This window comes from Pongo pygmaeus, chromosome 13, assembly GCF_028885625.2.
Source record: "Pongo pygmaeus isolate AG05252 chromosome 13, NHGRI_mPonPyg2-v2.0_pri, whole genome shotgun sequence".
NCBI lineage: Eukaryota > Metazoa > Chordata > Mammalia > Primates > Hominidae > Pongo > Pongo pygmaeus.
The window spans coordinates 116,106,810-116,125,570 of NC_072386.2; the positions used below are offsets into that span (position 1 = coordinate 116,106,810).

The window sequence follows — 18,761 nt, forward strand, 5'->3', positions numbered from 1 at the left end:
GGCCCTGCAGCCAGGGCACCCGAGCCTGGACTCACCCCATCACACCTCTCACTGAGAACCGGTTGCACTTGCGCCCCAACTCCTCCCCTTGGCGAATTCCTCTTGGGGTTCCTCGCCTCAGAATCTGTCCTCCCCAGGTGTCCTCCACTGTCACCCTCCATTGGGATGCATCAGGGCCGGGGCAGCTTTTCCCCGGGCATGTTCTCAGGCCCGGGCTGCAGACAGGACACAGGGAGAATGTGTCCACCTTCACTCCCCAGCTGCCTGCTACAGACACCTGGTCACCCGGGCACTAGAGGATGGGTCAAAGCCCTGGACCGTGAGTTCCCCAAGGAAGGCTCTGACTCAGGTCTTTTCTGTACCTTCAGGGCCCTCTTGAGGACGCGTGTTGAATGAGCACTGAATGCTTACGTTCCTCCCGGGTGGGAACCCACCCCCCCACCAGGAAATTGCTCTCACCTTCTTAGTGGCCGCCTGCCCCACTGAGCCCGAATTAGGAGGGAATCCTCGGGCTTCCTCTGGGCAGGCTTGGGAAGAGTTCCCGCCTGGTCCCCGGGTTCCCCCAGCATCCTGCACGGATGCAGCTCACTCCACCAGTGCCTTCCCCTGCCGGGATGCAGACGCTCTTTATAAATCTCAATTAACAAGCCTGCTGCAGTCACAGACACTGGTTGGAGCCCAAACTGTGGCTCATCTCTGTCGATCAATGCATCTAACCCTGCCCTGAAAGTGATGAGAAGGCAGAGCCGTGCATCTCACCAGATTATTTGTCTCCACACTGTACATTTCTTGTTCTGGTTAACAACTGCAGACCACTGGCTCCTGCTGGGCCGGGCCCTCCCTGTGTAGGATCTCAGTGGATCTTCCCAGCAGCCCTGTGAGGGAGGTTACTTCTGTCCCCATTTCACAGGTGGGTCCTCAGACAGATTGAGAGATTCACCCAAAGACCCTGGCCTGGGGACTCACGGTGCAGCTCAGCCCAGACTGGTGGGGTGTGTGCCCCAGGCCTCAGCCTCCTGAGCCCAGGGGGACATGAATCCCCCAGCCTCACCTTCCCCAAAGGTAACTGTGAGCACCCAATCCCCGCCATTTCAGGGCCTTCCCCTGGCTGTCCTTGGCCTAGTCCCAGGAGGAGGGGCTGGATGACAGAAGGAACAGGAGGCTGCACCTCATGGGCCAAGCCTGGGGACTTACACACACCCTGTGGGGTTCCCTGCATCGTCAGGTGATTGATATCTCCTAGGAGCTGGAGTGGGGTGCAGATCAGTCAAAACAAAACAAAAATGATGGTTCACCAGTACTTCGGGAGGCTGAGACAGGAGGATCACTTGAGCCCAGGAGTTTGAGACCACCCTGGGCAACATGGCAAGACCCTCGTCTCTACAAAAATAAAATAAAATAACAAAATTAGCCAGATGTGCTGGCGTGTACCAGTGGTCTTAGTTACTTGGGGGGCTGAAGTTGGAAGATCACTTGAGCCTGGGAGGTTGAGGCTGTAGTGAGCCATGATCACACTACTACATTCCAGCCTGGGTGACAGAGTGAGACCCTGTCTCCAAAAAAAACCAAAAACAAACACAAAATGTGGTTCAGCTAGCGGAGGCTTCTCTCACCCAGATGCACAGATGGGGTGACATTTTAGCCATCATACATATGTCAGTTTTGTAAGGGGCATGACAAACCTTGTCCTCGAACCCACTTAGACAGGTAACAAACAGCACTGGCTTAGCTCCTGTAACTCAATGTTTATGGGCAGGCTCCATTCCAGCAGCCCAGTGGGGAACTTTACTTCCTCCTCTCAAGGAACCTGCCCCGCCAGAGTGGTGTCAGGTCTCTCAGGCGATGCTGAGGCTGGGGGGCCCTGGTCCCTGAGTCAGCTGCTGGCGGGTTGCTGTGGGAGCAGGACCTGGGCCAGCCCATGGCTCCTGTGGCCCCGGGCCCCCTCTGCTCCCAGTCCTGCCAGGACCCCTCCCTGCCTCTCTGCCAGCCCCAGCACTCACATATCACCACTGCACTCACATGTCACCAGTGGCTCTCAGCAAGGCCAGCCAATTCACCCTGGAAGTTACCTCCTCTGTGGAGCCGATAACCTCTTTTCCTGTGAATTCACCCAGAAAACCTGTGCATGAACTCTAACCTTGGTCCCATTTTGGGCAAGGAGACCAGCACGGATAAGCATGACAAAGACACCTGCCAGCAAGTGGCAGCACTAGGATCTGAGCCCAGGCCGTGCAACTGCAGAGCCCCTGTCCCTGGCCCCTCAGCCATCTGGGCGTCTCCCAGCCAGTGCTGTGCAGCAGATCCTCGGGTCCCCCAGGGACGCCACCAATCATAGCCATGTTTCCCAGCAGGAAAACCAAGACATTTGACATCTCCCCAGGATTCCAGCGTTTGTCCAGAAGAGTAACTCTCAAGATGAGGTGGGCGTGGTGGTTTAGGGTAACCTTGCTTCTAGAACTTTCCCTCGTAATTTACAGCCTCCTCCAGCCCTTTTCTGCAATGCACATCAGCTAAGCCCTTAAAATAGTCAAGGGCTTGAAGAACGCTAACAATTTAATGTATGTTAAAAGGGTATTAAATTCTAAACTAAAATTTACATGGAAATATGACATTAAAATATTTTTAGCTTTCAGGAAGCTGGAGGCTGGAATGCTGTAATATAGACAAATTTTATCATTTTAGAAAGAATTAGCCTCAGTTTTTCTTACATTCATGGAGTTAATGCATAAAGATGTGCCTCCTGCCTGGGGCTACTATGTGGAGGCAGGAAGGGGTAGGGAGGGGAGAGCCGGCAGTGGGGCCCTTAGAGGGAGGGCACAGGCCTTATGTGGGCCCCAGAGCTTCCCTGGAGGGCTGGGGCTGCCCTAAGGCCCGAGGTCCTGCGACCAGTATGTTTAAGGTGAGGGCCTGGGTTTCCCTAGTGCGTGCCAGGCCCATGCGCATTATCTCATTTACTTCCCATGCAACTCCCTGGAGGTGGGATTCTCTCCCAGTTGCGCAGATGAGAAAATGGCTCATAGAGGTTGAGTCATGGGTCTGCGGTCACACAGCACAGAGGTGGATTTTCATTCCTTCTCCAGACCCTCAGCTCAGTCATCAGTCTTGGTGCTGTTTGAACATTCACTGCCCATCTCCTGGGAGTCTGGGGGATCCGGCTCCCAAGAGGCGGGCAGGTGGGGAGTGGCACAAAGCAGACAGTGAGAGGCTCTGGGGTGAGACTCTGGGCTTCTCTACCTGCCAGCTGCGAGCCCATGACCCAGAGGGTGACAAGCCCATCTGCAAAGCCCTCAAATGCCAGAGGTCAGGGGCCAGGGAGGCCGTGGGACTTGGTGGTCACAGCAGGGGGTGCTGATTGAGTGACTACCCCAAGGAATCCCCAATGAGAGGAGCCTGTTACTATCTCCACTTTACAGATAGGGAAACTGAGGCTCAGAGAGATTAAAGGCAGTATCCTCAACACCAGTCAGGCTAGCCAAGGGGAGGGCCAGGATTCCTACCCCAGGCTGTGTGGCTTTAGGGCATCGCTGTGTCCTGGTGGCCTCTAGAGCCCCCAGACCTCCTGGGTGGTGGCCGCCAAGAGGCCCAGTGGGCAGCCCTTTCCAGCCCGGCTGCAGGCACCGATGCTGGGGCAGGAGAGGGGCTCAGGCAGCCGGCTCCAGCCCCAGGAGAAATCTAGCCAGGGCAGGGGGGCCGGCGTGGGAGGAAATGACCCCTCACTGCCTGGCGGGCACCCCCTGGCCGCCACACCTCTGGGAGGTCACTCATTGGCAGTTAAAAATCTATTGTGACTTGTCAGAAAAATGAATAAATGGGCACATTATTTTTTCATTCCAGACCTCAGCATCTGTTTGTCTAATCAGGAAGGAGAGTGGGGAAGTCGGCCAGGGCTGCCACACACGTTTTATGCAAGTTTTCCTCTGTCAGAGGAGTTTAAATGGGTAATGAACAGGCTGTGGTGATTTGAAATATAATCCCATTATGCTGACGAGATTACCGGGCTTCAAGACTTCACAAATCACTCTTACGGCTTTTATCGAGAACATGGAACACCGCCCTGTTGGGATTTTGCATTCAGGCAGAGGTGTTTGGTGGGAACCCAACGCGACAGGTTTAATTCTTTCCTTCTCCCTGGCTGCTTTCTCAATAGCAGGGGCCTCTGAAAGGGGCTTCTGTGGAGCCTTCAGAATCCAGGGTGTCTGGCCAAGACAGAGGCCAGAGAGGCTGGGGGACAGCTGGGTGGGGCTGGGAGGCCAGAGAGCAGGACCCTGGGCCAGCTCCACCACTTTCCAATGGCCTGGCCTCAGTTTCCTCATGTGTAAAATGGGAATTAGGTGGGCATGAGAATAATGGAGAAAACAGTTAATTCATAACTAACACGAGCTGCTCAATAGCAGGTGGGAGGCGGGTGCTGATGGAAGAATAGAAAGTCCTAACGTGCGGCTGGGCACGGTGGCTCACGCCTGTAATCCCAGCACTTTAGGAGGCCAAGGCGGGTGGATCACGAGGTCAAGAGATCGAGACCATCCTGGCCAACATGGTGAAACCCCGTCTCTACTAAAAATACAAAAATTAGCTGGGCGTGGTGGTGCCCGCCTGTAGTTGCAGCTACTCGGGAGGCTGAGGCAGGAGAATCACTTGAATCTGGGAGGTGGAGCTTGCAGTGAGTCGACATTGCACCACTGCACTGTAGCCTGGGCGACAGAGTGAGACTCCATCTCAAAAAAAAAAAAAAAAAAGAAGTCCTAACATGCTCATTTGTCATGTGGGATGTGTCACTGAGGCCACACGCAGCAACATTTTAGGGGCAGGCAGATGGGTGTTTTCATTTCAACAGTTATTTAATGTGCATCAGAACACACATGCAGCACACCAACACCATAGCTTCATGGCTGTTCTTGCTTAGGATGGTTAAGGCAGAGAATCACGTTAGCCTGGATCATAAAGGGAAAATAATAAATCATAGATGAGGTGCCACCTCGGGGTGGGGAGCCTGTGATCAGTGATGTTGGGGAGCATGGAGTCACCTCTTGGTGGCAGACATTACAACTGTTTCCCAAACATCTGTGCCCTTCAATGCCTGGGCAGCGGTGCTGCCTGTCCTCTTGGAGTAGGTGGCACCATGCAGTGGGTTCTGGCCAATGGGATGTGTGTGGGAACGAGAGGTGCTGTGTCTCTTTCCAGCCTTAGCATTTGGCCATTGCTGCCCTGTTCTCTGGCCCTCCTGCCCCAGTCCCCGTCTTAGTGGAAGTCCCCGGAGGTCATGGGGACCCGCAGATGGCTTCGTGTGGAGGGAGTGAGCTTCTGCTCTGTGAAGCCGCAGCACAGCCTGGCAGGGCCTGGCCAGGAACTTCACCCCACCCTCACCATGCCCCTCTGAAGGAGCTGGTACTGTCTAACAGAAGAGGAAACTGAGGCTCAGGGAAGCAGAGTAACTCACCCAAGGACACATCCACTGGGAGACAGCGCTGGCGCCCCATCCTCCTGGACTTGGCTTAATAACCCATCTTGTCACAGGAGTCTTGGAGCTCCAGGAGGGGAAGGGGCTTGTTCAAGTCAGAGGGTGTGCAGAGGTCCATGAAGAAGCTGGGAGGGGACCCCTTCAGCAGGTGGGTAAGGGTCCTATGTCCCCAGCCCCCACCAGCCTACCCAGGCTGTGCCTCATACCTCAAGCCTTTGCCCACTGCCCTCTCCTGCCTCCCTGGCACCTTCCAAGTGCACGTGGGCCGCCCGCATGCAGTTCACAGTGGTGTGGCCGGAGGGCCACTCGCCCCCACCTCTTGGCCTGTCTTGACAGCCAGGTTTGATCTTCGCTCGCCTCTACCCCTGATGTTCTGCAGTCCCTGATCTGGGGAAGTGGGGGGCCCTAAGAAGCAGCTGGCAGGTGTTCAGGAACATGTTGGGGTGGGGATCACCTCTCAGCCTCTTAATCCACGCAGAGGAGACAGAGAGACATCCCTGTAGTCCCCACACAGCTGAGGGGCAAGTGAGGCGTGGTGCACTTTGGTCCTGGGGGCCTGGATAGGAAGTTCCTGGAGGCAGCTGCCAGCTCAGGGCCAGGGACAGGAATGTGCTGTGCAGAGGCTGGGGATGCAGGGCTACAGGCTGGGCCTGGGCCTCAGAGGTGGGGGCGAGTATGGCCCAAAGCAGGCAGGGCCTGCTAAGAATGACCAAACTGGCCAACAAGGGAAAGTGCTGAGTTGAGCAGCAGTGAGCGCTCCACTGCCAGAGGTATGCAGGCAGAGGCCGAAGACTGGGCTGGAAGTGTCTCTGGGCTGGGCTAGACGAGCTCACAGCATTCTCAGCTCTTAGGACCTTCCCTCAGAAGCAGAGAGGCTCTGGCAAAGTTTGGCAAACAGAAACCACTGGAAGCAAGGCTGGGCTCCCACGATGCTGAGACATTTAGGACACGCTTCAGAAGGGTCTACGGGGTCCTCTAATCCAGCACTTTCATTTTCAGCTTAGGAAAATGAGGGCCCAAGAGGCAGGAACCAGCTTGGAGCCACATGGCTGCCACCTGTGGAGGGCAGAGCCCAGTGATTAAGAGCAGGGCTACCGTGTCCGCCAGTCATTCATGGTGAGTCTGGGGCCAATGAAGTGGCCCTTCCAGTTCCCGAGTCCTGACCCCTGAAATGGAGGTGGTGACGGGACCTGATGGAGGCTGCCTGTGCACGTTTCGTTACTGTTGATGTTTACAGACGGCAGTGCACAGCAGGTCCTTGGAAGAGGAGGGTGGCTCCCAGGGGCCAGCGAGGCCAGGGCTCCTGAGACCCACTGCCCAGGCCTGCCAGGCAGCCTACACCTTGCAAGTCCTCCACCGAGTTCAGAGGCCCAGTCATGAATTATCATCAACGCTGTGACTTTTCACATCGTCTTAGGCAGGGGCCACACCGGGGCCAGGTCAGGAGACCTAGTGGAAAGCAGAAGTGGGGCCCATCAGTCAACTTCCGTTATCTCGGGTGTGCTGAGCTCCTCCTGCCTTTGCCCAGCCCATGCCGGGGAGAGTGTGAGATGCCTGTGTCCTAGAGCTCACGGTCCTGTCTTTAGAGATCTAGGTACAGGGTGGGGGAGAGGGGCTGAGGGAAAGCTGAATGCAGAGTCTTGATCCGTGCTGGGCCTGGGCGGTGGCTGCTGTGTTCCCTTTCCACTGTTCCTTCACCTGGACACATGTGTTCATGTAAACTGAGCATTGCATTTCACAGTAAGAGAAGGGTGTTGTTTTTGTGGCTGAAGGAGGTGATGACTTTGGTGTCACCACTGAGTGAAGAGGGCCAGCTTGTCGTGCTTAGCACTGAAGAGGCCCTGGTGCATTTCAGAGATGTTGCTTCCTCATCAACTGCGGGCAAATGCCACCACCCAGGAGGCTCATGGCAGAGTCATGGTTTTCGGCGTCACATACTCCAGACTTCAGGAACTCAACGCAATATACAAAAGTGGGTATTTATATGACTTTTATTTTAATATCATTTTAATATTGAATATGTCACAAGATTTAATGACCAAATTAGTCATTTACATTTTTCAAAGTATCTAAATATAAAATTGCTAAAAATTCAAATACAGATAGCAAGCTACAAATATTTGTTTCTGGGTGGGGGGTAGGAATGGAAGACATTAGAAAAGGATGCTCCTGTCGGCTGAACAAAGATCAGAATAAAAGAAGAATTCATCAACATGACCCCTTGTGCAAAGAAATACACTCAGCTTTAAGATGCTGTTTTAGACACATCTCTTCCTGTACAACAATTTAAAAAATGTTTCTAATGCAGGTCCTCAGTGAAACACCGGTCCCCGGCCCTGGCTGGGGACAGTAAGAAAGGACATCACCGCAGGAGGGACACTGAAGAGGCTGTCGAGGACCGCAGAGGCATCTGGTGTGGCCAGAGGCGTGGTGTCAGGGGCGTCTGATCCCTTGCCTGTTCCCACCCAGGGAGCCGGACGGCATGGACACAGGTCTCCCTCCGCTCACCCCTCTCCCTGAAACTTGAGAAACAGCAGCTTTCCGCCTGCTTGAACAAGGAGGCAGGCACTGTAAGGAGAAGAGGAAAGGGGAATGCGGCCCCTTCCAAGGCAGCGAAGCAGAGACGATTCCAATCCCGGGAAAATCCACATGCAGGTGGAGCTGCCAGCTGAAACCTACACTTGCTACTTAAGAAACGGAAAGACCACGTCTGGCTGGGAGTGCAGCGTGCCTGAGGACCAGCCACCACCCCTCCTCCTGGCACCCCACTGTCCACGCAGCTCCTGGGCTCTGAGGTCAGAAGCTGCGGTGTGCTGAAGGGGAAAGTGACACGGCCTTGGACACACCACTAGGTCTCTGTTCCTAACTTTTAGTAAGACACTACCCTCGAAGCAAATGCACTCATTTAAACAAATGGCATAGTTAAAACTATTGACTAAGACCTAAACATTTCTTCTGAGAAATCGAACCATAGCTTTTCCAATCTGCCTGTTCAATATGGGAACAGATTTTAAAGAGAATAACATAATCAATTCTCCACCCAAAGAATGGTCCATCATACCAACCATGATAAAGAGTACACCTGTTTATTAAAAGGAAAAACAGAAATGTACATTTTTGTTCTTTGTTTGCTTTAAGAAATTTGATCAAGTTGCAAGGAAATGTGTGGGCACGGCTCTGTACATCCTCGGGCAGGGTGGCAGGCAGTGAAGGTGGCTGGGCGGCACGTGGCTCCTCTAGGGGGTGGTCTGACCCCCACGCATCGCTTATCAAAGCCACTGCCAAGCAGGCTTCCGTCCCATGGCAATGTCCCCAGCGCTCCCTCCTAGGGGGCCCCCAACACCTTCTCCGAGAGCCCACCTGCCCTGTGCCAGTGAGCCAGGGGCTGGCCTCCCCCCGAGGACTTCAGGACACCGGGTGGGCTCTAGGGCACTTGGCCCTGGCAGGCAGGCTCTAAGCTATGGAACAGATTGCGGCTGGAGGCCAGTGTCACTGCTGCCCAGATTTCTTCTCCTTCTGGAAGCTGAAGCTCGTACGTCTGTTCAGTTTTCTTTGTTTTTGAGCAAAGTAGTCAGCCCGGGCAGTGCTTGCTCGTGATTCCAGGATGTAGTTAACCTAGAAGCAAGAGCACACAGCCCCGTCACCTTGCCAGCCGCTCCCTACCCACCCAGGGCATCGGAGGGGGTGGCAGGGAAGGCCCTGACCTGGGCCAGGTGCCTCAGGGCCAGGTGCTGTCGTGTGGAAGGAGTCCAGTCATCACAGCAACCTGGCAGCGGCTGGGCCCAGAGCCGCCGCTCTACAAGGAAAAACAGGCTTGGAGAAGCCTAGTGGCCAATACAGGCTTCCCAGTCAGTGAGCGGCGAGCTCTTCAGGTTCCGGAGCCCATGCTCCCTCCTGGTGTGAGCCACTCCCGGAAGGCTGTGCCCTGGGCTGCCTGGCTCTGCCTCTCACCTGCTGTGTGACCTGGACAAGCACATAACCTCTCTGAGCCTGTCTTTCCCTGTGTGAAGGCCGAGAACACAGGGATGAAAGGCAAACCAAGACAGGCTCTCCATCCAGCCTCCCACCAGCCAGGCACAGAGCTTCCCACCACAGTGCTTCCTTCAGGGCTCATCAGTGCCCAGCCAGGCAGGGCTCACTTGACAAAAAGGAAAGAGGCTCAGAGAGGGAGGCCAAAGTGGCCTAGGCCACGCGGAAGTCAGGGTGAGAGCTGTGAGGGGGGTTGAGAGAGCCCTGTGTGAAGGGCGGGGCTGCCTACTGGGCTCCTCTCATGCCTTTTGCATGCTGCTGCTTCCATGAAGCCCTGGGAGTCTGCCCGGAGTCACATGTGCATCTTCCACTCTGTGTAGCAGCTGCACCGCCAGGCGCTTCCCCAGTGCTACATCCCTGAGACTTGGTTCTGGCCCTGGAGAGCTTGCTGCCTGGTGAGTGAGTGTCCAGCGGCAGAACCAGCACTGCAGCAGGCAAAGAGGAGCACCAAGGAATGGGGCTGAGTATCAGGGAGGTGTGGAGGAGGGAAGGCTTCCAGAGGAAAAGAGTGAGCTGACTTTTGCGGGATACACAGGAGTTTTTGAGTGCACAACGGGGAAGAGAGACGCAGCATGCATCAAGGCACAGCAGGGGCACACCGCAAGGGAGTGTCCCTGGAACTGCGAGAGCTTGGCTGGCTTAGTGAAATGAGGTGGCGGGAGCCAGGGAGGGATGCTACAGTGGGATGCACACGCCCCAGTGCAGAGGACAGCCTGTGCCTGGGCATGGGCGGCAGCAGCAGTGTGAAATCAGTGGTGGCAACTGGCACTGCTCTGAGTGCCTTTCAGTGCTCATGGAATCTTCACAATAACCTTGAGACAGATGCCACTGTCATCCCCATGCACAGGTGAGGAAGTCAAGGCCAATGACAATAATGTCATTTAGTCAAGGTCACAAAGCTAGAAGGTGTCAGGCGCTTGGCAAACACCCCTTCTTGCTCCGCAGCCCCTCACCTCCTCTGCTCCTCTGGCTGGGGCTTTTGGTGAACAGACGCTATTTCTCTTCACCTGCAAGTATCTAAAAGTTTTGACTAGAAGGCTGAATATTTCTGACAAGAGAGGCCAGCCACTGCCTCTGCTGATTCTACTCCGAGGGCCATGTGTCCTGTGCCAGAGGGAGAGGAGCTTCTGCTGACTCCGAGAAGGAACCAGAGCACTCCCAGGGGAGGCAGCACGAGATGGCAACGCCTCAGATGGCCGAGGCTTCAACACTGTCCCTCCCAACTTTCTGCTCTGCTGGTTGGAGCAGCAGGCGTTAAAGGCTGGTGCGTGAGTACAGAAGGCCTGACACGCTCTGCCCGCTGCCTCGCCAAGTTACCAGCTGAGAGCAATAAATCATGAGGACCACAGGGCCAGGTTGATGATTTGGGACAATACAATGTATGGAAATAAGAGGTTTTATCATTCTTAATAAAAGTAATCTTTGGATTATATTGTTTGCACACTCAGCCAACCTAGTGTTTTCAGTGTATTTTTGGCACATATAACTTGACAAAAGCATTTTAAAATGATCCTTAACAAGCCAACTATTTCCCAAATTTATTATCTTCAGTGCTTTGTGATAATCACATAGATAATTTTAATGGAAGATTAATGTAATAATCAAAAGATAAAAACGCCCTTTGGTCTGCCATTAGCTGGTTAATATGCTGTGGCTTAAAACTTGCACAATTTTATGCACTATAGAGTGTTTCACTTTCAATGCATTTTACAGCTTAAGGCATAAAAATATAAGGAGTTTTCATGGTCAATAAAGCCACAGCCTCCATCACTCGATCACGAGAAGAACCTGATTTGAAGAGCCCGACAATTCCTCTGAGATTCATCTCAAAGCCTGTGGCATTAGGGACCACCCATGGCTTAGCTCAGTGACATCTTGGTGGGAAGAGGGCGGCTCAGTAGAGGCTCCACCCTTGTGTGCTCTGTGACCTTGGGCCTCCATCTCCTCTTCTATAAAACGGGGACAATGTCTACATTCTGGAGGGTGGTCAGGAAGATTAAAGAAGATAATGGACATTAGATGTACTGCATGTAGCTGGTGTTCAATAAATGGGAGACGTTCCTACTTCTACAAGCGCAAAAAGCTCGATGGAGGCTTTGCTTGTTCATGATCGTTTATTTGACCTCAGATTGTGGCTCTTATTTCCTCCCTTCAATTTCCATCTAAGCTCTCATTTTATGTAAAATTCCTGAATTATAGAACAACAGCATGCATTACTAAAGTCTAAACTGACTCCTCAAGAGCTTCTGATGGCAACAACATTTCTGCCAAGTTCCTGGACACAGGGCTGGGCTTCTGTTGCTTGGTACTGGTGCAAAGCTCACAAAGACACACTCAGGACACTGCAGGAATGGTGGATAAAACTAAGTATTCCAATTGCTATAAAAATCAGAGATGGGGCCGGGTCTGGCGGCTCATGTCTGTAATCTCAGCACTTTGGGAGGCTGAGGTGGGCAGATCACTTGAGGCCAGGAGTTTGAGACCAGCCTGGCCAATATGGTGAAACCCCGTTCTCTACTAAAAATAGGAAAAAATTAGCTGGGCTTGGTGGCGGGTGCCTGTAATCCCAGCTACTCAGGAAGCTGAGGCAGGAGAATCACTTGAACCCGGGAGGTGGAGGTTGCAGTGTGCAGAGATCACACGACTACACCCCAGCCTGTGCAACAGTGCAACAGAGTGAGACTCTGTCTCAAAACAAACAAACAAACAAACAAAAAAATCAGAGGTGGGAGAAGTACTATCTCATCTCTCATGATCATTAGCTCTAAGTAAATCAGGACTGGGTATGCTACAACTCTTCTGGAGTCTTGTGCATGATGCAATATTTCTGCAAATATTTTGATATGGAAACAGACACTTTAGGGAAGGTGACAGACCTCAGGGATTTTGCAGAGAAGCATCTGCTTCGAGGGAGCATTTGGACCTGCAAAATGATTTCTCTGCACTTGATCTTCCACAGTCTCATACTGAAGTCATAAACCTGTGTTTCTGTCATCAATCTGCTGTTGTGAAAATTATTTTGATGTCAAACATGGGATTATAATTTTACTAGAATCCTTCTCAAGTCTTGAATATTTTAATGCTGGCTATAAAAAAAAAAAAAAAAAAAAAGTCCAGCCCCTACCGGGGTAATGGAATATTTCTCTGCCAGGTCCCTAAACACTCTGCACAAGGGGCCTGTGCTGTCTGTGATGCTCCAGTGGGTAACTCGAAGCTCGCTGGCTGCAAGCACTCCCAGGCAGGCCCATGTCGCCACTCCTTGGTCCAAGCGGGGGCTCTGATCAGGCTGGTCTATGAACCCTCTCCCTTTCATCCAGCTAATCATGCTACTCTGTCTGCTCCAAACTGTCCTTCCAGCTGCTCTTTTAAATTGCCACCTACTCCTTTTGAAAATCTTTTGCAGCCGTGGGGAATGTGTCTCAATATATTCCTGGATCGCAATTCTATTTCATTGAAATCTCCCACTCCACTCTTAGGTCATGCATATCTGGGGAATTAAAACACAAGTCTGAAATCTGTCAAATCTGGGGGCAAGTTCTGGTTCTGCCAGCTTACCAGAGTCATGATCCTGGCTCTGCTACTTTATTCCTGAGCCTCACTTTTCATCTGGGAAATGGGAACAACTTTATCTCATGATCTCACAGAGCTGTGAAGATGCACTGTGATGGGACACGCGGAGCCTCTGGCCCAGGTCCTGCACTGTGCAGTCCCTCAGCATATCTTCGCTACTTCTGCTATTATGTGATGACTTCAACTCTTAAGAAAAGACTGAATGATAACTTACATAGGTTTACCACGTCTCATCTGACTTGTACTCTAGCAGCCCTGGTGGTGTGGGGTAGCATAGGTACCATGATCCCCACTTTACAGGTAGGGACACTGAGGCCCAGAAAGGTGATGTGACTAGCCAGGGTCACAAAACTAGGGGTTGGGGAGCCCTCTCTGGTCCTCGCCCCTGCTCTGCCACAGCAGCTGCTTTTCCTATCTGATCAACCTATGGAAGATTTGGCTTGAAGAAAGGATTCTCTGCTTGGGAGAGGCTGAGACTCCTAATCCAGGGCTACTCAGAGTGTGGTGCCCAGACCAGTGGCCAAAGCAGCATCTGGCGCTTCTTGGAAACATATGATCTCGGGTCCTATCCCAGACCTCCCAAATCCGCAAGACCCCTGGAGGCTCCCATGCCAAGCAGAGCTCATCTCAGCCACAGTCCACTCTGCAAGGCCCTGCACGGCCTAGCCCTGCCAGCCCCCCATCCCCCTGTGCCTGCCTTGCCTCAGCCCGTTCCCAGCCTGCCTGTCTGTGGTGCTTCCTCTCTCCTTACCTGGTCAACATCTGTGCCTTTTCAGTCATCCTTCAGGGTTCGGCTCTCCCTGCCTCCACACCTCCACCTCAAGTCAGTTTACTGTGACACACCCACACCTTTGAGACTAACAATCTCTTTGTAATTTTCTGTTTTATGCCTGTTTCCTCCAGTAGAGGAAAAGCTCTCCAGGGGCAGGGACAGAGTCTGTCACTGTGGCATCCCAGGCCCTGGCCCGGCACATGGAAGGTGCTCAGTGAGTATACTGTTTAGGTATGGTGACATACAAGTCTAGCAGAAAGTTAGGTATGTTTAGAACAGGTTGCTAAAATCACCTTCAGCATAATTAAGGTATCTTCAAAACAATAATAATTTCCTCAGAGTCTGCTCCAGGAGCTTCAAGGAGCTCCTGACAATGGTTGCAGGAAAATAAACAGTACATAAAAGGAATAAACAAATACAGGAAGAGCCAGGGTTACTGGGATTGGGAGGAAACTGAAAAGGGTCCTGCTTTGACTGAAGCAGGTGCAGAGCAGCTGAGCTGGGGCTGGTGTGGCCCCTGGCACAGGCACTCATCCCCGGGTGGCTGGCAAGCCGTGACATTCCTCCTCTGCCAAACTGGGCCCGGGAGCCTTGTATAGAGCTGCGGAGTGGGTGGGGCTGCGGCCAGGCCGGAAACAGCCTGAAGAGAAGCTGGACCCACCTACCCTGTCTCTGGTTCGAGAAGGAACACTCACCTTGAGCACAATTTCATTGACGGTAGCAGCGTCCGATTCAAAGTAGAGGTGTTTATAGTCGTGATTGCTTAGATACGTGAGTTTAAATATTGCGTGACCTGCAGAGAGAGAAAACTGTGTTGAGGAGTTCTGGTGAGTTAACTATGGCGGGGGCCTCCATATGTTCTCCCCTATCATTCCAATTCGAGCAAGAGCAAGTGGAGGCTGAGCAGCACCTAGTCTTCCCAGGAGTAGTTCGTTTTCTCAGTACAGGCTGGGTATAAAATGGACAATGAAAAAATTTTAAAGACTCAACAGCCAGTTAGGTCCCATTCCACTCTGGAACGCATTCAGGGGAATGCCACGTTAGGAAGTCTTTACGGAACTGCTGCTATATGATAATTACATGCAAAAGGTGGCGTTTTTAAGGGAGAAGGCTAATTAACTCCACATTATTACTCTAAAAATAAACTAACTGTGTTTAAAGTCAGATAAATGAGCAATAGGAAGGAGAAGGGTCAATAGCCACACTATTAGGAGGCTGCTCTCACAGCCTGGGCTCCTGCTGGGAGGGGACTCCTGCTGGGAGGGGACTCCTGCCTGGAGAGGGGGAATCCCATTCTTAGACCTTGCTTGGAAGCTGCTCCCAAAGGCCTCAGGTCATCTCAACCCTGGGAGGATGGGGGCAGGGTGGGGGGCCATGGAAAGCGGGCACCTCACAAAGTGACTGACTCCAGGGGGCAGAGCTTCTGAATATAAATCTGATCCAGGTCCCCATTCTCCACACCCCATCCTACCACCTTCAGGATGACACTGTCATTTCTGGGACCGCTTCCTGGTCTAGCCTCATCTCACTCTGCTGCCCCGACAGGCCACAGGCTGCCAGAGTGCTCACACTCCCACCTGCCACACCAGCCTCTACACAGGTTCTTCCCTAAGCCTGGGATGTCCTCTCTCACTAACCTGGATGGGAAGGACCTGCTGATCCTGGGTGGCTCAGCTCAGCTGGCACCTTCTTGGGTGAGTCTTCATAACCACACTTCTAGGCGCACTTCTTGTGTGGGCCTACCACACGGTACCGTGGCCCTCCAAAGGAACCTGCTTGTCTTATCATACCTGCAGCCATGGCTACATTATCTGGGCCTGTCCTTTTGTGTCCAGACATGTCAATCGGATTCCCTCTTCTAAATGGAGACATAGATGCTGGGCTGTCTAAACTGGCACAAGGACTGAGAATAAGATGAGGGGCTTTGGGACTCCCAGGCTCAGGACCATGGGGACTGCCCCGGCCTATCGGCACTGTTATCCTTGGGTTCTAGGAGACCCCTGTGGCCTTCCAAGAAATTCTTCTTTCTCCTTAAGCTACTGAAGTTGGTTTCCATTACTGGCAAGCAAAGGAACAGTGCCCAAGAGAGACACGTAGTCAGTATTCAGTAAACCTTCCTAGACCAACAAGCAGCAGGTGACATCTCTAATACAGAGGTCTCCTGCAAAACGCCCAGAAATGACCTTCCCTAGTCTTTCAACAGACCTTAGTGTCTGTCAGATTAAAATTCAGCATATCCTTTCTATTAGTCCTTCTCATCCGTTGTCCTTTTAATTGAAGCAGCGGCTGGTCATAGTTATTAATTAATAATATATCACCCATATTACTGTAAGTTCACCTCTTTCCCGGAGAAATCTTCTTGGGGACTTTATTTACAGTAGCTAATTTTTCAGATCTCCAAAAATAAACTGATATATGTTGTACATTTGTGGCCAGAAAAGTTGAGCCACTGGTATTTTATCCTGGAAACATCATTATGATGTACTAATTGTGACTATAAATCCTAAATTGAAAAAATTACCTAATAATTTCTGAAAAACCTCACTTTCAGACACTCGACAAATTTAGCCTGATTCTAAATCATGGTACTAAAATGTGAGAATTTCCTGACTGGAAGCTAATCACTCTGTTAACATATAAATTCTGTGTTTCTAATAAGGAGGTGGACCTTACACAGAGGCATCTGTGTGTGCGTCTGTATATGTTCACATTCACAGGATCTACCCCACAACATCAGCATCTTGTCGGTGACATCCCTGTGTGGAGGAACAATGCAGGCACCTTTGTTGGCCATGCTGTGAACAAGCACAGCCATCTACAAAGGACACAGGGCTGTGAAAGACAAAGAGACACCCCCTCCAGGAGGCCTTCCTGCTGACAACTGGCCACGACAGACACAGACACCAGGGCCTGGGGCTAGAAAGAACCAGAAGGTCTTAGGGAGACCTGCAGACCTGAAGCTTCGGGGTTCACTGACCACTTTGATAAGACAGCTTATGGACTGTCCACACCACCTGCTCCCGCTTGTCTGACAAAACCGAACCAAACCTCAAAGCACTAAAGCATGTTTTGCCTGAACAATTGAGACACTGTTAAAAAGGTTTCCTGCACTTTAAGCAGAGCCCAAGCTATACACAGCACATGTAATATGTAGTCTGCACGGCCTAGGAGCCTCAGAAAGGAAGCGTTGACACTGTCTCCTTGGGACTATGGTGCCTGTGAAGCATGTCAATTGTGGGCTGACAGAGGGGAGGCCTGTGGTTCATCTGCACAGTCACGTGAAAAAAACAAAAAAAATCATACCAAGCCAAGTCTCCTGAAAGACTGCATATTTGAACCAAGTGACCCTAAATCCCCTGTCCTCTGAATTTTGAATGTATTTGGTTGCATGTGGAGGCTGTGTGTGTCCCCTGCCTATCCCCAGGGCTCATTCCAGCACCCATCTAAGGAAGAGTGAAGCAGGTGAGGAGGAAGAAGAGTTCCAACATTCCCCCACTCTCCCTCAAGCCTCCGGTCTGTTTGTCCTTTCCAGTGAAAGCATTCACTCCATAGGGAGAGGGTAACAGAGGGCAGAGAACGTTCTGTGGAGCACTTGTGTTTGGACTTGAACAATGACACAGCTGCAAAGTTAATCACTGGGCCAAGGCACGGTGGACAGCCACAGCAGACAGCCCCCTCTTGCTCTCTGCAAGGAGTGATGAGTGGAACCCTGGGGGGCAAGTGCAGGTTAAGATCAGCAGCCATGCTGGGCCATAGGACATGGGGCGGACTCACTCCGCGGGCGTTTCTGCCCTGAGTTCCCCTCACTAGCAGCCCTGTTTCGCTGGGCGGCCAGAAGGGCAGTTTTCCTCAGTCTGGGTTCTGCCAGGAGCATGGGCTAGGGCAAAGGACAGAGAAATGAACACCAAGAGTCAAATATGATGAGCGTGAAGAAGGTAAACGCAGGGAGCTGCTGTGGAGACACCAAGGCAGAAGCACCTGGCCAGGATGGAGAAGAGCCGCTAGGGACAGTTTCTTGGGAGGAGCTGACACCTCGGCAGTTTTGGAGGAGGGCAGGGAGTCAGCTGGGTAAAGGTGAGGGTGGAGAAGGGTGAAAAAGAGGAAGATGCCACAGGGCAAGGAAACAGCATGGGCAAACATACAGGGTCTCCACGGGAGCTCTGGGCAGACCAGGGTCATGTGTGGCAGGCAGGTGGGAGGGAGAGGGACAGTCGCAAAGGGCTGAGAGTGCCTGGAGTCACCAGCTGATGGGGGCCACTAGTGGGGCTTAAGCAGGGCAAGTGAAAGAAATGGGCGAACTGTGTTTTAGGGTGTTCTCCCTGGTTCCCTGGAGCCTGGAGGTGAGGTAAACAGTTCCCGTAGTCAGCCAGGTAGGAGTGAGTGCAGTTTTGAGCTAGACAGGCGCAGAAAGATACTGAAAAGCAATTGGAGGCGAGAACTACAGAGAAGGCAATGTTGGCAGGATGGGGAGACTCTTTCACAACAGAATAATAGCTAATAATCAGAATTCACACTTTCATAATTTCACCCAGACCAAGACCTATATATTAAAGTGTAACAATTCATTGACCTCTTGCTGGAAATGAATCTGTCAATAAACATGAGTAATTTATGCCACATGGTAAATTTCCACCATAGATGTCTGGGAAGAAGGAACTGCCCACACTTCAATACTGACTGAACAAAAGAACACCTGTTATCAGATACAATCAGCCTCAGACACCTCACAGTTCACCTCAGGTAGAAGAGGAAGAGGGGGCCAATGACCTCCTCAGCTGCAGCCCACCAGGCATCTGTCCTGGGGCATTAGAGGGAAGCAGAGGTAGGCAAGTTACCCTTGAAAATTCCAAGACCACCAGCAGTTTTCATAGGAACAGGGTTAAGTCACAGGAGCAAGCTGTCTTTCTAAAAAATAGCTGAGACACTGGTTGT

General features: G+C 52.1%; 1 protein-coding gene across 7 annotated transcripts in view; it reads right to left on the minus strand.

Moving 5' to 3' along the window:
• Nucleotides 1–7,431: 7,431 nt before the first annotated feature.
• MAPKAP1 (MAPK associated protein 1) overlaps nt 7,432–18,761 on the minus strand; it is a 265,446-nt gene continuing 254,116 nt past the window's right edge. For all 7 annotated transcript variants that reach the window (XM_063650329.1, XM_063650328.1, XM_054500117.2 and 4 more), the window contains 2 exons: nt 14,525–14,622; nt 7,432–9,073 (listed from right to left, as the gene is read on the minus strand). In XM_063650329.1, coding sequence (XP_063506399.1) covers nt 8,948–9,073; nt 14,525–14,622 — 224 coding nt within the window. In that variant the 3' untranslated portion in view covers nt 7,432–8,947. The remainder of the gene's footprint in view (nt 9,074–14,524; nt 14,623–18,761) is intronic.